The sequence below is a fragment of the Coregonus lavaretus genome, assembly GCF_964263955.1.
Source record: "Coregonus lavaretus genome assembly, contig: HAP1_SCAFFOLD_3654, whole genome shotgun sequence".
Taxonomy (NCBI): Eukaryota; Metazoa; Chordata; class Actinopteri; order Salmoniformes; family Salmonidae; genus Coregonus; species Coregonus lavaretus.
The window spans coordinates 22,219-43,156 of NW_028159783.1; the positions used below are offsets into that span (position 1 = coordinate 22,219).

At 43.3% G+C, this 20,938-nt stretch overlaps 1 protein-coding gene across 1 annotated transcript in view; it reads left to right on the forward strand.

The window, feature by feature from the left end:
• Positions 1 to 20,938, forward strand: part of LOC311122447 (sushi, nidogen and EGF-like domain-containing protein 1) — a gene marked incomplete at both ends in the record, with an annotated part of 46,566 nt that overhangs the window by 8,610 nt on the left and 17,018 nt on the right. The window contains 7 exons of the mRNA XM_084196798.1: positions 1,939 to 2,101; positions 13,506 to 13,631; positions 14,660 to 14,773; positions 16,009 to 16,122; positions 17,465 to 17,578; positions 19,356 to 19,412; positions 19,765 to 19,872. Coding sequence (XP_084052924.1) covers positions 1,939 to 2,101; positions 13,506 to 13,631; positions 14,660 to 14,773; positions 16,009 to 16,122; positions 17,465 to 17,578; positions 19,356 to 19,412; positions 19,765 to 19,872 — 796 coding nt within the window. The remainder of the gene's footprint in view (positions 1 to 1,938; positions 2,102 to 13,505; positions 13,632 to 14,659; positions 14,774 to 16,008; positions 16,123 to 17,464; positions 17,579 to 19,355; positions 19,413 to 19,764; positions 19,873 to 20,938) is intronic.

Sequence of the window (20,938 nt, forward strand, 5' to 3'; positions counted from 1 at the left end):
AGAAGGATTACTTTATCCTATCCCAGGTATTCCTTAAAGAGGTGGGGTTTCAAATGTCTCCGGAAGGTGGTGAGTGACTCATGGTATGGGTATGCTTGTAATTGTTAAGGACTGGGGAGTGTTTTAGGATAAAATAAGATACGGAATGGAGCTAAGCACAGGCAAAATCCTAGAGGAAAACCTGGTTCAGTCTGCTTTCCACCAGACACTGGGAGATTAATTCTACTTTCAGCAGGACAATAACCTAAAACACAATGACAAATCTACACTGGAGTTGCTTAGCAAGAAGACAATGAATGTTCCTGAGTGGCCTAGTTACAGTTTTGACTTAAATCTGCTTGAAAATCTATGGCAAGACCTGAAAATGGCTGTCTAGCAATGATCAAGAACCAATTTGACGGAGCTTGAAGAATTAAAAATAATAATAATGTGCAAATATTGCAGAATCCAGGTGTGGAAAACTCTTAGAGACTTACCCAGAAAGACTCACAGCTGTAATCGCTGCCAAAGGTAATTCTAACATGTATTGACTCAGTGGTGTGAATACTTATGTAACTGAGCAGGTGAATCCAGGTGAAAGCTATGATCCCTTATTGATGTTACTAGTAAAATCCACTTCAATCAGTGTAGATGAAGGGGTTAAATAAGTATTTTTTTAAAGCCTTGAGACAATTGAGACATGGATTGTGTATGAGGGTGAATGGGCAAGACTAAAAATGTAATTGCCGGGGTATGGTAGAAGGTGCCAGGCGCACCGGTTTGTGTCAAGAACTGCAACGCTGCTGGGTTAATCACGCCCAACAGTTTCCTGTGTGTATCAAGAATGGTCCATCACCAAAAGGACATCCAGCCGACTTGACACACTGTGGGAATTACTGGAGTCAACATGGGCCAGCCTCCCTGTGGAACGCTTTCGACACCTTGTAGAGTCCAGGCCATGACGAATTGAGGCTGTTCTGAGGGCAAAAGGTGGGGGTGCAACTCATATTAGGAAAGGTGTTCCTAATGTTTTGTACACTCAGTGTATATACAAGCAGTCCCACGAGGAAACAATAGAATGCTTCACCCGGATTTGGGCCTCTCAGGGTTAGGGACTTGGAAATTTGAGATTGCGATTTCAGGTTGAATTAAAATTCTCAGACAACATGGCATTGGCTGGCCATTGAGACCGTGAGCTTCCTTTGGAACTCAAACAGGGTTTGTTTTTGCTCTCTGATGGGAGTTTTTTTCATTGAGGTGTTTTAGTAGCTAGCTATCAAACGGTTTTGATACAACCTGATTGCATGTTTGAATTGTAATTAGAAATGTATTCAGACAGCTCATAGACCTATAAGGCGATTTAGATGAAGTATCCCACTTGTTCTACCCTAGGTGTAAGGTTGTGCACCCTATATTCCCTATAAAGTGCATTTACTGGCCCTTGGGACACAGATTAAAGAGATTCTCCAGTACTTTTGTATATCTTTTAGCCAGTAGTTCTGAAAGTAGCGCTCACGAGCCAATAGTGGTCCCCGGAAATTGCCTACTAGGTAACATATGTGCAGATATGTGCACGACGTCATTGCTTTCTCCCTCGCTCTACTGTGTGTGAATCTCGCTAGCTGTCACTCAAATTACGAGGGGCTGAAGCTCATTGTCTAGACCTGGAATTGCTAGGGGGCTGACCCACATGGGGGAAAATGTAGGGAAAATCCCCACAGCACAGCTTCCAGAAAAAAACAATCGCTTTCAAACTAGGGATTTTGTGGCTAATTGAGGTAAAACACTAAATCTGCTCATAGATTATGCATGTATGAACTACACATTGGCACATCCAGCCCAAAGTGGGTGGTTTAAAAAATGACTTAGTAGTCATCAAAGTTCCGTCCGGAGCATGTCTTTAAGGGTGGTCTCTTCAGCATCACTCTGAACTGTAACTCGGTGTCTCTCTCCTCCTAGGCAGGTTTTAACGCTGGCGACGGGAAACGTTATTTCAACATCCCCGGGTCTCGTACCGATGACGTGGTGGACGTGGAGGGAACCACCAACGTGGGTTACCCCGGGAGATGGGTGTTCCGTATCGACAACGCCCAGGTGGAGGTGGGCGGATGCAACACCTCTGGTAATATGGAAGAGAGATAGGATGGATATTTAATCATTAGGAATGTTTTTTATTTATTTATTTATTTTTATGTTAAGTGTGTTGTGACTTTGTTAAATGCACTTTAATAATTGGGAGATGATTTTGATTTTATTTGATAGGGCATTGTCTTATTTCAGATGACACAACATTCGTCTGCACTGATAAAACATATCCCCCATTGTCTTAGGTCAAATTGGTTGGGACTAGCGTTTTGTAGGAGTGACGCTGCATGACGTAAGACAATGGGGGATAGGGTTAATGGTTCTGAGAGAATGGTATAGAGTAATAGAACCCTCAACTAGCATATATCTCTCCTCCTCACTAACTAGCTGTTCTATATCTCCTCCTCACTAACTAACTGTTCTATCTCTCCTCCTCACTAACTAGCTGTTATATCTCTCCTCCTCACTAACTAACTGTTCTATCTCTTCTCCTCACTAACTAGCTGTTCTATCTCTCCTCCTCACTAACTAGCTGTTCTATCTCTTCTCCTCACTAACTAACTGTTCTATCTCTCCTCCTCACTAACTAGCTGTTCTATCTCTCCTCACTAACTAGCTGTTCTATCTCTCCTCCTCACTAACTAACTGTTATATCTCTCCTCCTCATTAACTAGCTGTTCTAACTCTTCTCCTCACTAACTAACTGTTCTATCTCTCCTCCTCACTAACTAACTGTTCTATTTCTCCTCCTCACTAACTAACTGTTCTAACTCTCCTCCTCACTAACTAACTGTTCTATTTCTCCTCCTCACTAACTAGCTGTTCTATCTCTTCTCCTCACTAACTAGCTGTTCTATCTCTTCTCCTCACTAACTAGCTGTTCTATCTCTTCTCCTCACTAACTGTTCTATCTCTTCTCCTCACTAACTAACTGTTCTATCTCTCCTCACTAACTAGCTGTTCTATCTCTTCTCCTCACTAACTAGCTGTTCTATCTCTTCTCCTCACTAACTAGCTGTTCTATCTCTTCTCCTCACTAACTGTTCTATCTCTTCCCCTCACTAACTAACTGTTCTATCTCTTCTCCTCACTAACTAACTGTTCTATCTCTCTTCACTAACTAGCTGTTCTATCTCTCCTCACTAACTAACTGTTCTATCTCTCCTCCTCACTAACTAAATGTTCTATCTCTCTCCTCCTCACTAAATAACTGTTCTATCTCTCCTCCTCACTAACTAACTGTTCTATCTCTCTCCTCTTCACTAACTAACTGTTCTCTCTCTCCTCCTCACTAACTAACTGTTCTATCTCTCCTCCTCACTAACTAACTGTTCGATCTCTCCTCATCACTAACTAACTGTTCTATCTCTCCTCACTAACTAGCTGTTCTATCTCTCCTCACTAACTAACTGTTCTATATCTTCTCCTCATTAACTGTTCTATTTCTCCTCCTCACTAACTAACTGTTCTATCTCTCCTCCTCACTAACTAGCTGTTCTATCTCTTCTCCTCACTAACTAACTGTTCTATCTCTTCTCCTCACTAACTAGCTGTTCTATCTCTCCTCCTCACTAACTAGCTGTTCTATCTCTTCTCCTCACTAACTAACTGTTATATCTCTCCTCCTCACTAACTAGCTGTTCTATCTCTCCTCACTAACTAACTGTTCTATCTCTCCTCCTCACTAACTAACTGTTCTATTTCTCCTCCTCACTAAATAACTGTTCTATCTCTCTCCTCTTCACTAACTAACTGTTCTCTCTCTCCTCCTCACTAACTAACTGTTATATCTCTCCTCCTCACTAACTAACTGTTCTATCTCTCCTCCTCACTAACTAACTGTTCTATCTCTCCTCACTAACTAGCTGTTCTATCTCTCCTCACTAACTAACTGTTCTATATCTTCTCCTCATTAACTGTTCTATTTCTCCTCCTCACTAACTAACTGTTCTATCTCTCCTCCTCACTAACTAGCTTTTCTATCTCTTCTCCTCACTAACTAACTGTTCTATCTCTTCTCCTCACTAACTAGCTGTTCTATCTCTCCTCCTCACTAACTAGCTGTTCTATCTCTTCTCCTCACTAACTAACTGTTCTATCTCTCCTCCTCACTAACTAGCTGTTCTATCTCTCCTCACTAACTAGCTGTTCTATCTCTCCTCCTCACTAACTAACTGTTATATCTCTCCTCCTCATTAACTAGCTGTTCTAACTCTTCTCCTCACTAACTAACTGTTCTATCTCTCCTCCTCACTAACTAACTGTTCTATTTCTCCTCCTCACTAACTAACTGTTCTATCTCTCCTCCTCACTAACTAACTGTTATATTTCTTCTCCTCACTAACTAGCTGTTCTATCTCTCCTCACTAACTAACTGTTCTATCTCTCCTCCTCACTAACTAAATGTTCTATCTCTCTCCTCCTCACTAAATAACTGTTCTATCTCTCCTCCTCACTAACTAACTGTTATATCTCTCTCCTCTTCACTAACTAACTGTTCTCTCTCTCCTCCTCACTAACTAACTGTTCTATCTCTCCTCCTCACTAACTAACTGTTCTATCTCTTCTCCTCACTAACTAACTGTTCTATCTCTCCTCACTAACTAGCTGTTCTATCTCTCCTCACTAACTGTTCTATATCTTCTCCTCATTAACTGTTCTATTTCTCCTCCTCACTAACTAACTGTTCTATCTCTCCTCCTCACTAACTAGCTGTTCTATCTCTTCTCCTCACTAACTAACTGTTCTATCTCTTCTCCTCACTAACTAGCTGTTCTATCTCTCCTCCTCACTAACTAGCTGTTCTATCTCTTCTCCTCACTAACTAACTGTTCTATCTCTCCTCCTCACTAACTAGCTGTTCTATCTCTCCTCACTAACTAACTGTTCTATCTCTCCTCCTCACTAACTAACTGTTCTATTTCTCCTCCTCACTAAATAACTGTTCTATCTCTCTCCTCTTCACTAACTAACTGTTCTCTCTCTCCTCCTCACTAACTAACTGCTATATCTCTCCTCCTCACTAACTAACTGTTCTATCTCTCCTCCTCACTAACTAACTGTTCTATCTCTCCTCACTAACTAGCTGTTCTATCTCTCCTCACTAACTAACTGTTCTATATCTTCTCCTCATTAACTGTTCTATTTCTCCTCCTCACTAACTAACTGTTCTATCTCTCCTCCTCACTAACTAGCTGTTATATCTCTTCTCCTCACTAACTAACTGTTCTATCTCTTCTCCTCACTAACTAGCTGTTCTATCTCTCCTCCTCACTAACTAGCTGTTCTATCTCTTCTCCTCACTAACTAACTGTTATATCTCTCCTCCTCACTAACTAGCTGTTCTATCTCTCCTCACTAACTAGCTGTTCTATCTCTCCTCCTCACTAACTAACTGTTATATCTCTCCTCCTCATTAACTAGCTGTTCTAACTCTTCTCCTCACTAACTAACTGTTCTATCTCTCCTCCTCACTAACTAACTGTTCTATTTCTCCTCCTCACTAACTAACTGTTCTATCTCTCCTCCTCACTAACTAACTGTTCTATTTCTTCTCCTCACTAACTAACTGTTCTATCTCTCCTCACTAACTAGCTGTTCTATCTCTTCTCCTCACTAACTAGCTGTTCTATCTCTTCTCCTCACTAACTAGCTGTTATATCTCTTCTCCTCACTAACTAACTGTTCTATTTCTTCTCCTCACTAACTAGCTGTTCTATCTCTCCTCACTAACTAACTGTTCTATCTCTCCTCCTCACTAACTAAATGTTCTATCTCTCTCCTCCTCACTAAATAACTGTTCTATCTCTCCTCCTCACTAACTAACTGTTATATCTCTCTCCTCTTCACTAACTAACTGTTCTCTCTCTCCTCCTCACTAACTAACTGTTCTATCTCTCCTCCTCACTAACTAACTGTTCTATCTCTTCTCCTCACTAACTAACTGTTCTATCTCTCCTCACTAACTAGCTGTTCTATCTCTCCTCACTAACTAACTGTTCTATATCTTCTCCTCATTAACTGTTCTATTTCTCTTCCTCACTAACTAACTGTTCTATCTCTCCTCCTCACTAACTAGCTGTTCTATCTCTTCTCCTCACTAACTAACTGTTATATCTCTTCTCCTCACTAACTAGCTGTTCTATCTCTCCTCCTCACTAAATAGCTGTTCTATCTCTTCTCCTCACTAACTAACTGTTCTATCTCTCCTCCTCACTAACTAGCTGTTCTATCTCTCCTCACTAACTAACTGTTCTATCTCTCCTCCTCACTAACTAACTGTTCTATTTCTCCTCCTCACTAAATAACTGTTCTATCTCTCTCCTCTTCACTAACTAACTGTTCTCTCTCTCCTCCTCACTAACTAACTGCTATATCTCTCCTCCTCACTAACTAACTGTTCTATCTCTCCTCCTCACTAACTAACTGTTCTATTTCTCCTCCTCACTAACTAACTGTTCTATCTCTCCTCCTCACTAACTAACTGTTCTATTTCTTCTCCTCACTAACTAGCTGTTCTATCTCTCCTCACTAACTAACTGTTCTATCTCTCCTCCTCACTAACTAAATGTTCTATCTCTCTCCTCCTCACTAAATAACTGTTCTATCTCTCCTCCTCACTAAGTAACTGTTCTATCTCTCTCCTCTTCACTAACTAACTGTTCTCTCTCTCCTCCTCACTAACTAACTGTTCTATCTCTCCTCCTCACTAACTAACTGTTCTATCTCTTCTCCTCACTAACTAACTGTTCTATCTCTCCTCACTAACTAGCTGTTCTATCTCTCCTCACTAACTAACTGTTCTATATCTTCTCCTCATTAACTGTTCTATTTCTCCTCCTCACTAACTAACTGTTCTATCTCTCCTCCTCACTAACTAGCTGTTCTATCTCTTCTCCTCACTAACTAACTGTTCTATCTCTTCTCCTCACTAACTAGCTGTTCTATCTCTCCTCCTCACTAACTAGCTGTTCTATCTCTTCTCCTCACTAACTAACTGTTCTATCTCTCCTCCTCACTAACTAGCTGTTCTATCTCTCCTCACTAACTAACTGTTCTATCTCTCCTCCTCACTAACTAACTGTTCTATTTCTCCTCCTCACTAAATAACTGTTCTATCTCTCTCCTCTTCACTAACTAACTGTTCTCTCTCTCCTCCTCACTAACTAACTGCTATATCTCTCCTCCTCACTAACTAACTGTTCTATCTCTCCTCACTAACTAGCTGTTCTATCTCTCCTCACTAACTAACTGTTCTATATCTTCTCCTCATTAACTGTTCTATTTCTCCTCCTCACTAACTAACTGTTCTATCTCTCCTCCTCACTAACTAGCTGTTCTATCTCTTCTCCTCACTAACTAACTGTTCTATCTCTTCTCCTCACTAACTAGCTGTTCTATCTCTCCTCCTCACTAACTAGCTGTTCTATCTCTTCTCCTCACTTACTAACTGTTCTATCTCTCCTCCTCACTAACTAGCTGTTCTATCTCTCCTCACTAACTAGCTGTTCTATCTCTCCTCCTCACTAACTAACTGTTATATCTCTCCTCCTCATTAACTAGCTGTTCTAACTCTTCTCCTCACTAACTAACTGTTCTATCTCTCCTCCTCACTAACTAACTGTTCTATTTCTCCTCCTCACTAACTAACTGTTCTATCTCTCCTCCTCACTAACTAACTGTTCTATTTCTTCTCCTCACTAACTAACTGTTCTATCTCTCCTCACTAACTAGCTGTTCTATCTCTTCTCCTCACTAACTAGCTGTTCTATCTCTTCTCCTCACTAACTAGCTGTTATATCTCTTCTCCTCACTAACTGTTCTATCTCTTCCCCTCACTAACTAACTGTTCTATCTCTTCTCCTCACTAACTAACTGTTCTATCTCTCCTCCTCACTAACTAACTGTTCTATCTCTCCTCACTAACTAGCTGTTCTATCTCTCCTCACTAACTAACTGTTCTATATATTCTCCTCATTAACTGTTCTATTTCTCCTCCTCACTAACTAACTGTTCTATCTCTCCTCCTCACTAACTAGCTGTTCTATCTCTTCTCCTCACTAACTAGCTGTTCTATCTCTCCTCCTCACTAACTAGCTGTTCTATCTCTCCTCCTCACTAACTAGCTGTTCTATCTCTTCTCCTCACTAACTAACTGTTATATCTCTCCTCCTCACTAACTAACTGTTCTATCTCTCCTCCTCACTAACTAGCTGTTCTATCTCTCCTCACTAACTAGCTGTTCTATCTCTCCTCCTCACTAACTAACTGTTATATCTCTCCTCCTCATTAACTAGCTGTTCTAACTCTTCTCCTCACTAACTAACTGTTCTATCTCTCCTCCTCACTAACTAACTGTTCTATTTCTCCTCCTCACTAACTAACTGTTCTATCTCTCCTCCTCACTAACTAACTGTTCTATTTCTTCTCCTCACTAACTAACTGTTCTATCTCTCCTCACTAACTAGCTGTTCTATCTCTTCTCCTCACTAACTAGCTGTTCTATCTCTTCTCCTCACTAACTAGCTGTTCTATCTCTTCTCCTCACTAACTGTTCTATCTCTTCCCCTCACTAACTAACTGTTCTATCTCTTCTCCTCACTAACTAACTGTTCTATCTCTCCTCCTCACTAACTAACTGTTCTATCTCTCCTCACTAACTAGCTGTTCTATCTCTCCTCACTAACTAACTGTTCTATATCTTCTCCTCATTAACTGTTCTATTTCTCCTCCTCACTAACTAACTGTTCTATCTCTCCTCCTCACTAACTAGCTGTTCTATCTCTTCTCCTCACTAACTAACTGTTCTATCTCTTCTCCTCACTAACTAGCTGTTCTATCTCTCCTCCTCACTAACTAACTGTTCTATCTCTTCTCCTCACTAACTAGCTGTTCTATCTCTCCTCCTCACCAACTAGCTGTTCTATCTCTTCTCCTCACTAACTAACTGTTCTATCTCTTCCCCTCACTAACTAACTGTTCTATCTCTCCTCCTCACTAACTAGCTGTTATATCTCTTCTCCTCACTAACTGTTCTATCTCTTCCCCTCACTAACTAACTGTTCTATCTCTTCTCCTCACTAACTAACTGTTCTATCTCTCCTCCTCACTAACTAACTGTTCTATCTCTCCTCACTAACTAGCTGTTCTATCTCTCCTCACTAACTAACTGTTCTATATATTCTCCTCATTAACTGTTCTATTTCTCCTCCTCACTAACTAACTGTTCTATCTCTCCTCCTCACTAACTAGCTGTTCTATCTCTTCTCCTCACTAACTAGCTGTTCTATCTCTCCTCCTCACTAACTAGCTGTTCTATCTCTCCTCCTCACTAACTAGCTGTTCTATCTCTTCTCCTCACTAACTAACTGTTATATCTCTCCTCCTCACTAACTAACTGTTCTATCTCTCCTCCTCACTAACTAGCTGTTCTATCTCTCCTCACTAACTAGCTGTTCTATCTCTCCTCCTCACTAACTAACTGTTATATCTCTCCTCCTCATTAACTAGCTGTTCTAACTCTTCTCCTCACTAACTAACTGTTCTATCTCTCCTCCTCACTAACTAACTGTTCTATTTCTCCTCCTCACTAACTAACTGTTCTATCTCTCCTCCTCACTAACTAACTGTTCTATTTCTTCTCCTCACTAACTAACTGTTCTATCTCTCCTCACTAACTTGCTGTTCTATCTCTTCTCCTCACTAACTAGCTGTTCTATCTCTTCTCCTCACTAACTAGCTGTTCTATCTCTTCTCCTCACTAACTGTTCTATCTCTTCCCCTCACTAACTAACTGTTCTATCTCTTCTCCTCACTAACTAACTGTTCTATCTCTCCTCCTCACTAACTAACTGTTCTATCTCTCCTCACTAACTAGCTGTTCTATCTCTCCTCACTAACTAACTGTTCTATATCTTCTCCTCATTAACTGTTCTATTTCTCCTCCTCACTAACTAACTGTTCTATCTCTCCTCCTCACTAACTAGCTGTTCTATCTCTTCTCCTCACTAACTAACTGTTCTATCTCTTCTCCTCACTAACTAGCTGTTCTATCTCTCCTCCTCACCAACTAGCTGTTCTATCTCTTCTCCTCACTAACTAACTGTTCTATCTCTCCTCCTCACTAACTAGCTGTTTCTATCTCTCCTCACTAACTAGCTGTTCTATCTCTCCTCCTCACTAACTAACTGTTATATCTCTCCTCCTCATTAACTAGCTGTTCTAACTCTTCTCCTCACTAACTAACTGTTCTATCTCTCCTCCTCACTAACTAACTGTTCTATTTCTCCTCCTCACTAACTAACTGTTCTATCTCTCCTCCTCACTAACTAACTGTTTTATCTCTCCTCCTCACTAACTAACTGTTCTATCTCTTCTCACTAACTAGTTGTTCTATCTCTCCTCACTAACTAACTGTTCTATCTCTCCTCCTCACTAACTGTAGGTGTTCTATCTCCCCTCACTAACTAACTGTTCTATCTCCCCTCACTAACTAACTGTTCTATCTCCCCTCACTAACTAACTGTTCTATTTCTTCTCCTCACTAACTAACTGTTCTATCTCTCCTCACTAACTAGCTGTTCTATCTCTTCTCCTCACTAACTAGCTGTTCTATCTCTTCTCCTCACTAACTAGCTGTTATATCTCTTCTCCTCACTAACTGTTCTATCTCTTCCCCTCACTAACTAACTGTTCTATCTCTTCTCCTCACTAACTAACTGTTCTATCTCTCCTCCTCACTAACTAACTGTTCTATCTCTCCTCACTAACTAGCTGTTCTATCTCTCCTCACTAACTAACTGTTCTATATATTCTCCTCATTAACTGTTCTATTTCTCCTCCTCACTAACTAACTGTTCTATCTCTCCTCCTCACTAACTAGCTGTTCTATCTCTTCTCCTCACTAACTAGCTGTTCTATCTCTCCTCCTCACTAACTAGCTGTTCTATCTCTCCTCCTCACTAACTAGCTGTTCTATCTCTTCTCCTCACTAACTAACTGTTATATCTCTCCTCCTCACTAACTAACTGTTCTAACTCTCCTCCTCACTAACTAGCTGTTCTATCTCTCCTCACTAACTAGCTGTTCTATCTCTCCTCCTCACTAACTAACTGTTATATCTCTCCTCCTCATTAACTAGCTGTTCTAACTCTTCTCCTCACTAACTAACTGTTCTATCTCTCCTCCTCACTAACTAACTGTTCTATTTCTCCTCCTCACTAACTAACTGTTCTATCTCTCCTCCTCACTAACTAACTGTTCTATTTATTCTCCTCACTAACTAACTGTTCTATCTCTCCTCACTAACTAGCTGTTCTATCTCTTCTCCTCACTAACTAGCTGTTCTATCTCTTCTCCTCACTAACTAGCTGTTCTATCTCTTCTCCTCACTAACTGTTCTATCTCTTCCCCTCACTAACTAACTGTTCTATCTCTTCTCCTCACTAACTAACTGTTCTATCTCTCCTCCTCACTAACTAACTGTTCTATCTCTCCTCACTAACTAGCTGTTCTATCTCTCCTCACTAACTAACTGTTCTATATCTTCTCCTCATTAACTGTTCTATTTCTCCTCCTCACTAACTAACTGTTCTATCTCTCCTCCTCACTAACTAGCTGTTCTATCTCTTCTCCTCACTAACTAACTGTTCTATCTCTCCTCCTCACCAACTAGCTGTTCTATCTCTTCTCCTCACTAACTAACTGTTCTATCTCTCCTCCTCACTAACTAGCTGTTTCTATCTCTCCTCACTAACTAGCTGTTCTATCTCTCCTCCTCACTAACTAACTGTTATATCTCTCCTCCTCATTAACTAGCTGTTCTAACTCTTCTCCTCACTAACTAACTGTTCTATCTCTCCTCCTCACTAACTAACTGTTCTATTTCTCCTCCTCACTAACTAACTGTTCTATCTCTCCTCCTCACTAACTAACTGTTTTATCTCTCCTCCTCACTAACTAACTGTTCTATCTCTTCTCACTAACTAGTTGTTCTATCTCTCCTCACTAACTAACTGTTCTATCTCTCCTCCTCACTAACTAACTGTTCTATCTCTTCTCACTAACTAGCTGTTCTATCTCTTCTCACTAACTAACTGTTCGATCTCCCCTCAGTAACTAACTGTTCTATTTCTTCTTCTTCTCCTCACTAACTAACTGTTATATCTCCCCTCAGTAACGAACTGTTCTATTTCTCCTCCTCACTAACTAGCTGTTCTATCTCTCCTCACTAACTAGCTGTTCTATCTCTCCTCACTAACTGTTATATCTCTTCTCCTCACTAACTAACTGTTCTATATCTCCTCACTAACTAACTGTTCTATCTCTCCTCCTCACTAACTAACTGTTCCATCTCTCCTCACTAACTAGCTTTTCTATTTCTCCTCCTCACTAACTAACTGTTCTATCTTTCCTCCTCACTAACTAACGATTCTATCTCTCCTTCTCACTAACTAATTGTTCTATTTCTCCTCCTCACTAACTAACTGTTCTATCTCTCCTCACTAACTAACTGTCCTATCTCTCCTCACTAACTAACTGTTCTATCTCTCCTCCTCACTAACTAACTGTTCTATCTCTCCTCCTCACTAACTAGCTTTTCTATCTCTCCTCCTCACTAACTAACTGTTCTATCTCTCCTCCTCATTAACTAACTGTTCTATCTCTCCTCCTCACTAACTAACTGTTCTATCTCTCCTCCTCACTAACTAACTGTTCTATCTCTCATCACTAAATAACTGTTCTATCTCTACTCCTCACTAACTAACTGTTCTATCTCCCCTCACTAACTAACTGTTCTATCTCTCCTCCTCACTAACTAACTGTTCTATCTCCCCTCACTAACTAACTGTTCTATCTCTCCTCCTCACTAACTAACTGTTCTATCTCCCCTCACTAACTAACTGTTCTATCTCTCCTCCTCACTAACTAACTGTTCTATCTCTCTCCTCCTCACTAACTAACTGTTCTATCTCTCCTCCTCACTAACTAACTGTTCTATCTCTCTCCTCCTCACTAACTAACTGTTCTATCTCTCCTCCTCACTAACTGTAGGTGTTCTATCTCCCCTCACTAACTAACTGTTCTATCTCCCCTCACTAACTAACTGTTCTATCTCCCCTCACTAACTAACTGTTCTATCTCTCCTCCTCACTAACTAACTGTTCTATCTCTCTCCTCCTCACTAACTAACTGTTCTATCTCTCCTCCTCACTAACTAACTGTTCTATCTCTCTCCTCCTCACTAACTAACTGTTCTATCTCTCCTCCTCACTAACTGTAGGTGTTCTATCTCCCCTCACTAACTAACTGTTCTACCTCCCCTCACTAACTAACTGTTCTATCTCCCCTCACTAACTAACTGTTCTATTTCTCCTCCTCACTAACTAACTGTTCTATCTCTCCTCCTCACTAACTGTAGGTGTTCTATCTCTCCCCCACAGCGTCTGTGTGTCCACACCTTCGACCCTGTCTGAATGGAGGTCGCTGTATTGATGACTGCATCACCGGAAACCCTTCCTTCACCTGCTCCTGTCTAGCTGGCTTCACCGGACGACGGTGCCAGATAGGTCAGTCAGTGAACTTTGACCTTTGACCCCAGTCACTCTGCTCCACTCTGCCACACTGTTTAGAAACAACCCCTAAATCTGAGAGGATTTGATTGGTTTAAAGACATGCTCCGCAACTTTGGTGACTAGTAAGTATTTTTTTAACCTTTGGGCTGGATGTATCAATGCGTAGTTCATATATACACTACATGACCAAAGGTATGTGGACACCTGCTCGTTGAACATCTCATTCCAAAAATCATGGGCATTAATATGGAGTTGGTCACCCCTTTTGCTGCTATAACAGCCTCCACTCTTCTGGGAAGGCTTTCCACTAGATGTTCGAACATTGCTGCAGGGACTTGCTTCCATTCAGCCACAAGAGCATTAGTGATGTTGGACGATTAGGCCTTGGCTCGCAGTCGGCGTTCCAATTCATCCCAAATGATTTGGGATTCAGGAATCTTCATCACACCCCTCTCTCTGCTCTGCTCTGGGGGTAGGGGCTAGGGGTTAAGGGACTAGGGGTTAAGGGCTAGGGGTTGATTTGGGATTCAGGTATCCTGCTCTGCTCCTCTCTGCTCCATGCTCCGCTGCGCCAGGAAAGAGGATGTCAGCTTATAAAAGCTGGATTTCACCTGACCTGCCAAGGGACAACCTGATAAGATATTTCCTTTAGGCACATCTGCTTGTAATACGCATACCAGGTCACTGCTAGGTCTCTCTCCTCCTCCTGCCAGGTCTCTCTGCCACACTCCTCCTGCCAGGTCTTTCTGCCACACTCCCCCTGCCAGGTCTCTCTGCCACACTCCTCCTACCAGGTCTTTCTGCAACACTCCTCTTGGACAACTCATAACCTTCTACTAAATCAGCCTGGATTTATTCTGCCTTGTATGTGTTTATACTGCAGTCACCCTATTCATCCTCATGTATCTCTGTCTCTCTCTGTCTCGCTCTCTCTCTCTGTGTGTGTGTGTGTGTGTGTGTGTGTGTGTGTGTGTGTGTGTGTGTGTGTGTGTGTGTGTGTGTGTGTGTGTGTGTGTGTGTAGATGTAGATGAGTGTTCGTCCTATCCCTGTCAGAACGGAGGTACCTGCTCAGACCAGGTTAATGGATTCACCTGCCAATGCCCATCTGGGTTTACAGGGACAGTCTGCCAAACGGGTACAGTACCCTCTCTTCCTCCCTCTCTCCTTGCTCTACCTTTACCCCAATCACACAACCATGTTCCACTCCCATCTCCTCTCTGGTCCTCTCTGTTCCACTCCCATCTCCTCTCTGGTCCTCTCTGTTCCACTCCCCATCTCCTCTCTGGTCCTCTCTGTTCCACTCCCCTCCCCTCTCTGGTCCTCTCTGTTCCACTCCTCTCTCCTCTCTGATCTTCTCTGTTCCACTCCTCTCTCCTCTCTGATCTTCTCTGTTCCACTCCCCTCTCCTCTCGGATCTTCTCTGTTCAACTCCCCTCTCCTCTCAGATTTTCTCTGTTCCATTCCCCTCTCCTCTCTGGTCTTTTCTGTCCCACTCTCCTCTTATATCATCTCCCTCAGTCATTCCCTGCCCCTTGTCTCTGTCTTGCTCTGTTCGCCCCCTCTCCTCTCCTCTCCTCTCCTCTCCTCTCCTCTCCTCTCCTCTCCTCTCCTCTCCTCTCCTCTCCTCTCCTCTCCTCTCCTCTCCTCTCCTCTCCTCTCCTCTCCTCTCCTCTCCTCTCCTCTCCTCTCCTCTCCTCTCCTCTCCTCTCCTCTCTGTTCCCCCTCCTTTCTCCTCTCTGTTCCCCCTCTCTTCTCTTCTCCCCTCTCCTCTCTGTTCCCCTTCTTCCCCTTTCTCTCCTCTCCTCTCCTCTCCTCTCCTCTCCTCTCCTCTCCTCTCCTCTCCTCTCCTCTCCTCTCCTCTCCTCTCCTCTCCTCTCCTCTCCTCTCCTCTACTCTCCTCTCCTCTCCTCTCCTCTCCTCTCCTCTCTGTTCCCCCTCTCTTCTCTCCTCTCTGTTCCCCCTCTCCCCCTCTTAGTCCTACCCTGTCCCCCTCCCCTCTCCCTGTTCTCCCTTCTCCCCCTCTCAGTCCTACCCTGTCCCCCTCCCCTCTCTCTGTCCCCCCTCTCCCCCTCTCAGTCCTACCCTGTCCCCCTCCCCTCTCTCTGTCCCTCCTCTCCCCATCTCAGTCCTAACCTGTCCCCCTCCCCTCTCCCTGTTCCCCCTCTCCTCCCTCCCCTCCCCTCTCCCCGTTCCGTCCCCCAGTCCGGCCTGTGGAGACATATCAAACTTCCTCTAATACCTTTCACAGCCAGCAGCACATATTTGCAGGGTGAGGGGAGTGGTGTGGCGGATATATTAATCAGCTGAGTAAATATCCCGTGTATGTGTCTATCTCTCTGTGTGTATGTGTGTGTGTGTTTCTGCCTGCAGACATTGACAAGTGCAAAGACAGAGCCTGCCTCAACGGAGCGTTATGTGTACAAGGTGTCGACAATTTCACCTGCATGTGTGAGGGGGGCTACACTGGCACTCTGTGTGAGACAGGTGAGTTAGCCAAAGGGCTACACAGTCTCTCAGGAAGGGTTCGGGTGTAGGGGTTGGAGTATGGGCATCTCTCTCCCCAGGGAAACAGTCTCTCTGGTTTCTACATTACAATTATCATCAATCGGACAGATGTTACTTCATCCAGAGAGAGTTCCCATGAAGCCAAGCCTGTATGGCCTGATTGATAGCTTTTAGCAGGTTACAGTTCAGCTGCAAACACATTGCGGTTGGATTATATCTGGTTGTTCTTTCTGGGGTCACAGAGTGTGCAGACCTATTAAAGTTCACGGAACTCAAACCTGTCTTCAATAGAGACATTGAGGAGTGTAGTGACTTTGGTTTCATGGTCTGTGTCCCAAAAGGCCACCCTAGGGGACACAGACCCGGTGTGACATCCTGGTCTCTCACTACATGATGGGTTATTGATGAAACAAGAAGGGGAACTGTTTGAGTCTACCTGTACTGTAGTTCCTACGTGAGAGGACTCCTTAATACGAGACACCTGGTTCAGTGTAACAGTACACCTGCTGAAAGGAACTTCAGTTCCCTGATCCAGCTCTGGTCTTGGAGATCAACACACAAACACAAACACGCACACGCACACACACACACACACACACACACACATATATACACACACAGACAACACTACACGTGTTGCTCTGTTCTGTTCAGAGATGGATGGGCGAAGGCCATTAATTACTAGTCTGCATCCAAGCCGAACTGAAAAGAAAGGTCGCATCCCAAATTGAACCCTGTTCTCTATGTAGTGCACTACTTTGACCTGGGCCCTGTTAATCACTATAATTATAATTACCTAATTACTCTTCACCCTAATTACTCTTCACCCTGCCATTGTGTCTTTTTGATATCGTAGGGAATTACACCCTACAGTACATGTCCAGTGGAAAATGATTTAACCAAGTCCAAGACTGAATACCTTCCCGGGGTTATCTTGAAAACCAGGACTGTCTTGGAAAGTTATGATTGCGTCCGGACAGGATGGATGCTTTTCCAAAAGACAACATGCGGTCTAAATTTGTGATTCACATACGTGTCAGACTGTTGACCCACACTGTTGTCTGTCAGCATACAGCTTCAACACCTTGACTGTGTCCCAAACGACACCCTATTCCCTACATAGTGCACTACTTTAGACCACTATAGGGAACAGGGTGCCATTTTGGGACGCGGGAAAACATTGAAAGAGAACCGTTCAGGTTGGCTCTAGGCTTGTTCATTACTACCTTGGAAATGTCTCTTTTCCAAATCCTCAGTTTCCCACATAGATAACGACTGGGGATTGAATAACATGTATGTTTTGTTGTGTTTGTGGATCCAGACATGGACGAGTGTGTTTCCCAGCCCTGTCTGAATGGAGGGCAGTGTAAAGACCAGGTGAATGGTTACGCCTGCACCTGTCCTGTTGCCTTCACCGGGACACACTGCGAGACAGGTGAGCTACTGATAAAACTCTCCTTCTTCTTTAGAAGGAGTACTATTCAACTGACCCCCCTTGCGTCCCAAATGGCACCCTATTCCCTATATAGTGCACTAATTTTTGACCAGTGCCCACAGACTGGCATCCTGTCCAGGGGGGTGTACTTGTACATCAAGCTGCCTCACGCTACAGAATCAGGAGATAGGGGCTCCTGCCCCTATGGGTCGTTCTGGCTTGGACAAGGCTTACTTACTTCCCCTTTAGGGACTAGGGTGCCATTTGGGACTCACTAACTTTGATTCTGCTAGTTTATGCCAGTTAGAGAGTAGACACACAACATTGGTCCTATGGGTCCTGGTCAAAAGTAGTGCACTATATAGGGAATAGGGTGCCATTCTCTGGTCTAAAGTAGTGCACTATATAGGGAATAGGGTGCCATTCTCTGGTCTAAAGTAGTGCACTATATAGGGAATAGGGTGCCATTCTCTGGTCTAAAGTAGTGCACTATATAGGGAATAGGGTGCCATTCTCTGGTCTAAAGTAGTGCACTATATAGGGAATAGGGTGCCATTCTCTGGTCTAAAGTAGTGCACTATATAGGGAATAGGGTGCCATTCTCTGGTCTAAAGTAGTGCACTATATAGGGAATAGGGTGCCATTCTCTGGTCTAAAGTAGTGCACTATATAGGGAATAGGGTGCCATTCTCTGGTCTAAAGTAGTGCACTATATAGGGAATAGGGTGCCATTCTCTGGTCTAAAGTAGTGCACTATATAGGGAATAGGGTACCATTCTCTGGTCTAAAGTAGTGCACTATATAGGGAATAGGGTGCCATTCTCTGGTCTAAAGTAGTGCACTATATAGGGAATAGGGTGCCATTCTCTGGTCTAAAGTAGTGCACTATATAGGGAATAGGGTGCCATTTGGGATGCATGTTGCTCTGATTCTGCAAGTGAATGCCGGCTCTGCCATTTCTCTGGTTTAATTTGCATGTTTGGAACAATGGTTCGTGATATAAAATGTTACCAAAGGTGGCCGGCGAGCCCTGCTTTCTGCTCTCTGTTTTGGCTTCCTGCAATAGAACATGTTTCCAACTGGGGACAGCAGGCATTAAACGAAACCTGACTAACCTCTCTCTGGGAGGATGAGATGGGTGAGGTTGCATCCCAAATGGAATTATATTCCCTTTATAGTGTACTACTTTTGACCAGGGCCCATGGTAAGTAGTGTACTGTATACGGAATAAGGTGCAGTTTGGGACACCCTGAGAGCGGCTAGGAGCTCCGTGTTAGAGGCTTGAGGCGTCACTACAGACCCCCCTGGTTCGATTCCAGGCTGTAAATCACAACCGGCCGTGATTGGGAGTCCCATAGGGGCGGCGCACAATTGGCCCAGCGTCGTCCGGGTTTGGCCGGTGTAGGCCGTCATTGTAAATAAGAATTTGTTCTTAACTGACATGCCTAGTTAAATAAAGGTTAAATAAATAAAAAAAGAGTGACCTGGTGGTTTGTTGAAAGGCTTTGCGGCGTCGCCTGTTTTCAGAACCTCAGCAACCACACCGTGGTTTATTACCGTGGTAACACCGTATACCGTGGTATCATGGTTAGCTAATGGCTGAGAGCTGAGGCCAGGTCTCTGGGCTTCTCCACTAAGAGCAACACAGGGAGAAAGAAAGAGCTTCCTTTCTGTGCTAATGCTGTGGCGTAGTATGTTGGCACACTATCCTTGTAACTGTCTGAACAATTCTTACAATTAGCTAGAAAGCCTCAACCTTTCGTATTTTCTTTCATAGAGTTGGTGTCGGCCCAAGTGAATTCGTCGTCTACTCCTCAAACTGAAAATCAAACAGGTAAGAGCTGAGCTATGTGCTTGTAGGTCATTTGAATGTTGGTCATCAGAACATCTATGGTTTTGCCAGACAGAATAATTTTCCATAAGAAACGTTGAATCAGCTTGGAGTCTATTGACAGAACCACCTCTCTCAGTCAAACACAAAAGAACAGTGGACATCTTGTATGTGATAAATGTATTTCTCAGATCAGAGTTCATCATTTCCTAAGCTTTTTTTTTAAATTCCAAAAACTTGTTTAAAAGTATAGTACTTGCCTGTTCTTTATGTGTTTTGGCATCACACACTGTGTTGCCCTAGGCCAAGGTTATGGTATAAACTAAAGTAGCTGGTCCTCTTGTCTGTCTGGCAGTGTCCTGTGAGGGGGAGGGCTGTGAGAACCACCAGATCTGTGAACACACCGGCTCTGGGAGTTACAACTGCACATGTACCCAAGGATTCTATGGTGACAACTGTGAAGGTAAAGTACTGACTGGGACATACCCTGCTCTAGCTGAAGACAGTTGGACAGCAGGTATAGGTCAGAACCTTTTCTAGCAGATTCTAGCTGAAGACAGTTGGACAGCAGGTATAGGTCAGAACCTTTTCTAGCAGATTCTAGCTGAAGACAGTTGGACAGCAGGTATAGGTCAGAACCTTTTCTAGCAGATTCTAGCTGAAGACAGTTGGACAGCAGGTATAGGTCAGAACCTTTTCTAGCAGATTCTAGCTGAAGACAGTTGGACAGCAGGTATAGGTCAGAACCTTTTCTAGCAGATTCTAGCTGAAGACAGTTGGACAGCAGGTAAAGCAGTGGCGGTCAGTGACGTTTAAGATGAGGGAGGACGTTTTTTTTTTTCTCATGAGCATGGCCTTATTTCTATTACATCATATTGGATGACTGTTATTCCATTACCCAGCATACTACTGTCCCCCATTACCCAGCATACTACTGTCCTCCATTACCCAGCATACTACTGTCCTCCATTACAGAGCATACTACTGTCCTCCATTACCCAGCATACAACTGTCCTCCATTACCCAGCATACTACTGTCCTCCATTACCCAGCATACTACTGTCCTCCATTACCCAGCATACTACTGTCCTCCATTACCCAGCATACTACTGTCCTCCATTACCCAGCATACTACTGTCCTCCATTACCCAGCATGCTACTGTCCTCCATTACCCAGCATACTTCTGTCCTCCATTACCCAGCATACTACTGTCCTCCATTACCCAGCATACTACTGTCCTCCATTACCCAGCATGCTACTGTCCTCCATTACCCAGCATACTTCTGTCCTCCATTACCCAGCATGCTACTGTCCTCCATTACCCAGCATACTTCTGTCCTCCATTACCCAGCATACTACTGTCCTCCATTACCCAGCATGCTACTGTCCTCCATTACCCAGCATACTTCTGTCCTCCATTACCCAGCATACTACTGTCCTCCATTACCCAGCATACTACTGTCCTCCATTACCCAGCATACTACTGTCCTCCATTACCCAGCATACTACTGTCCTCCATTACCCAGCA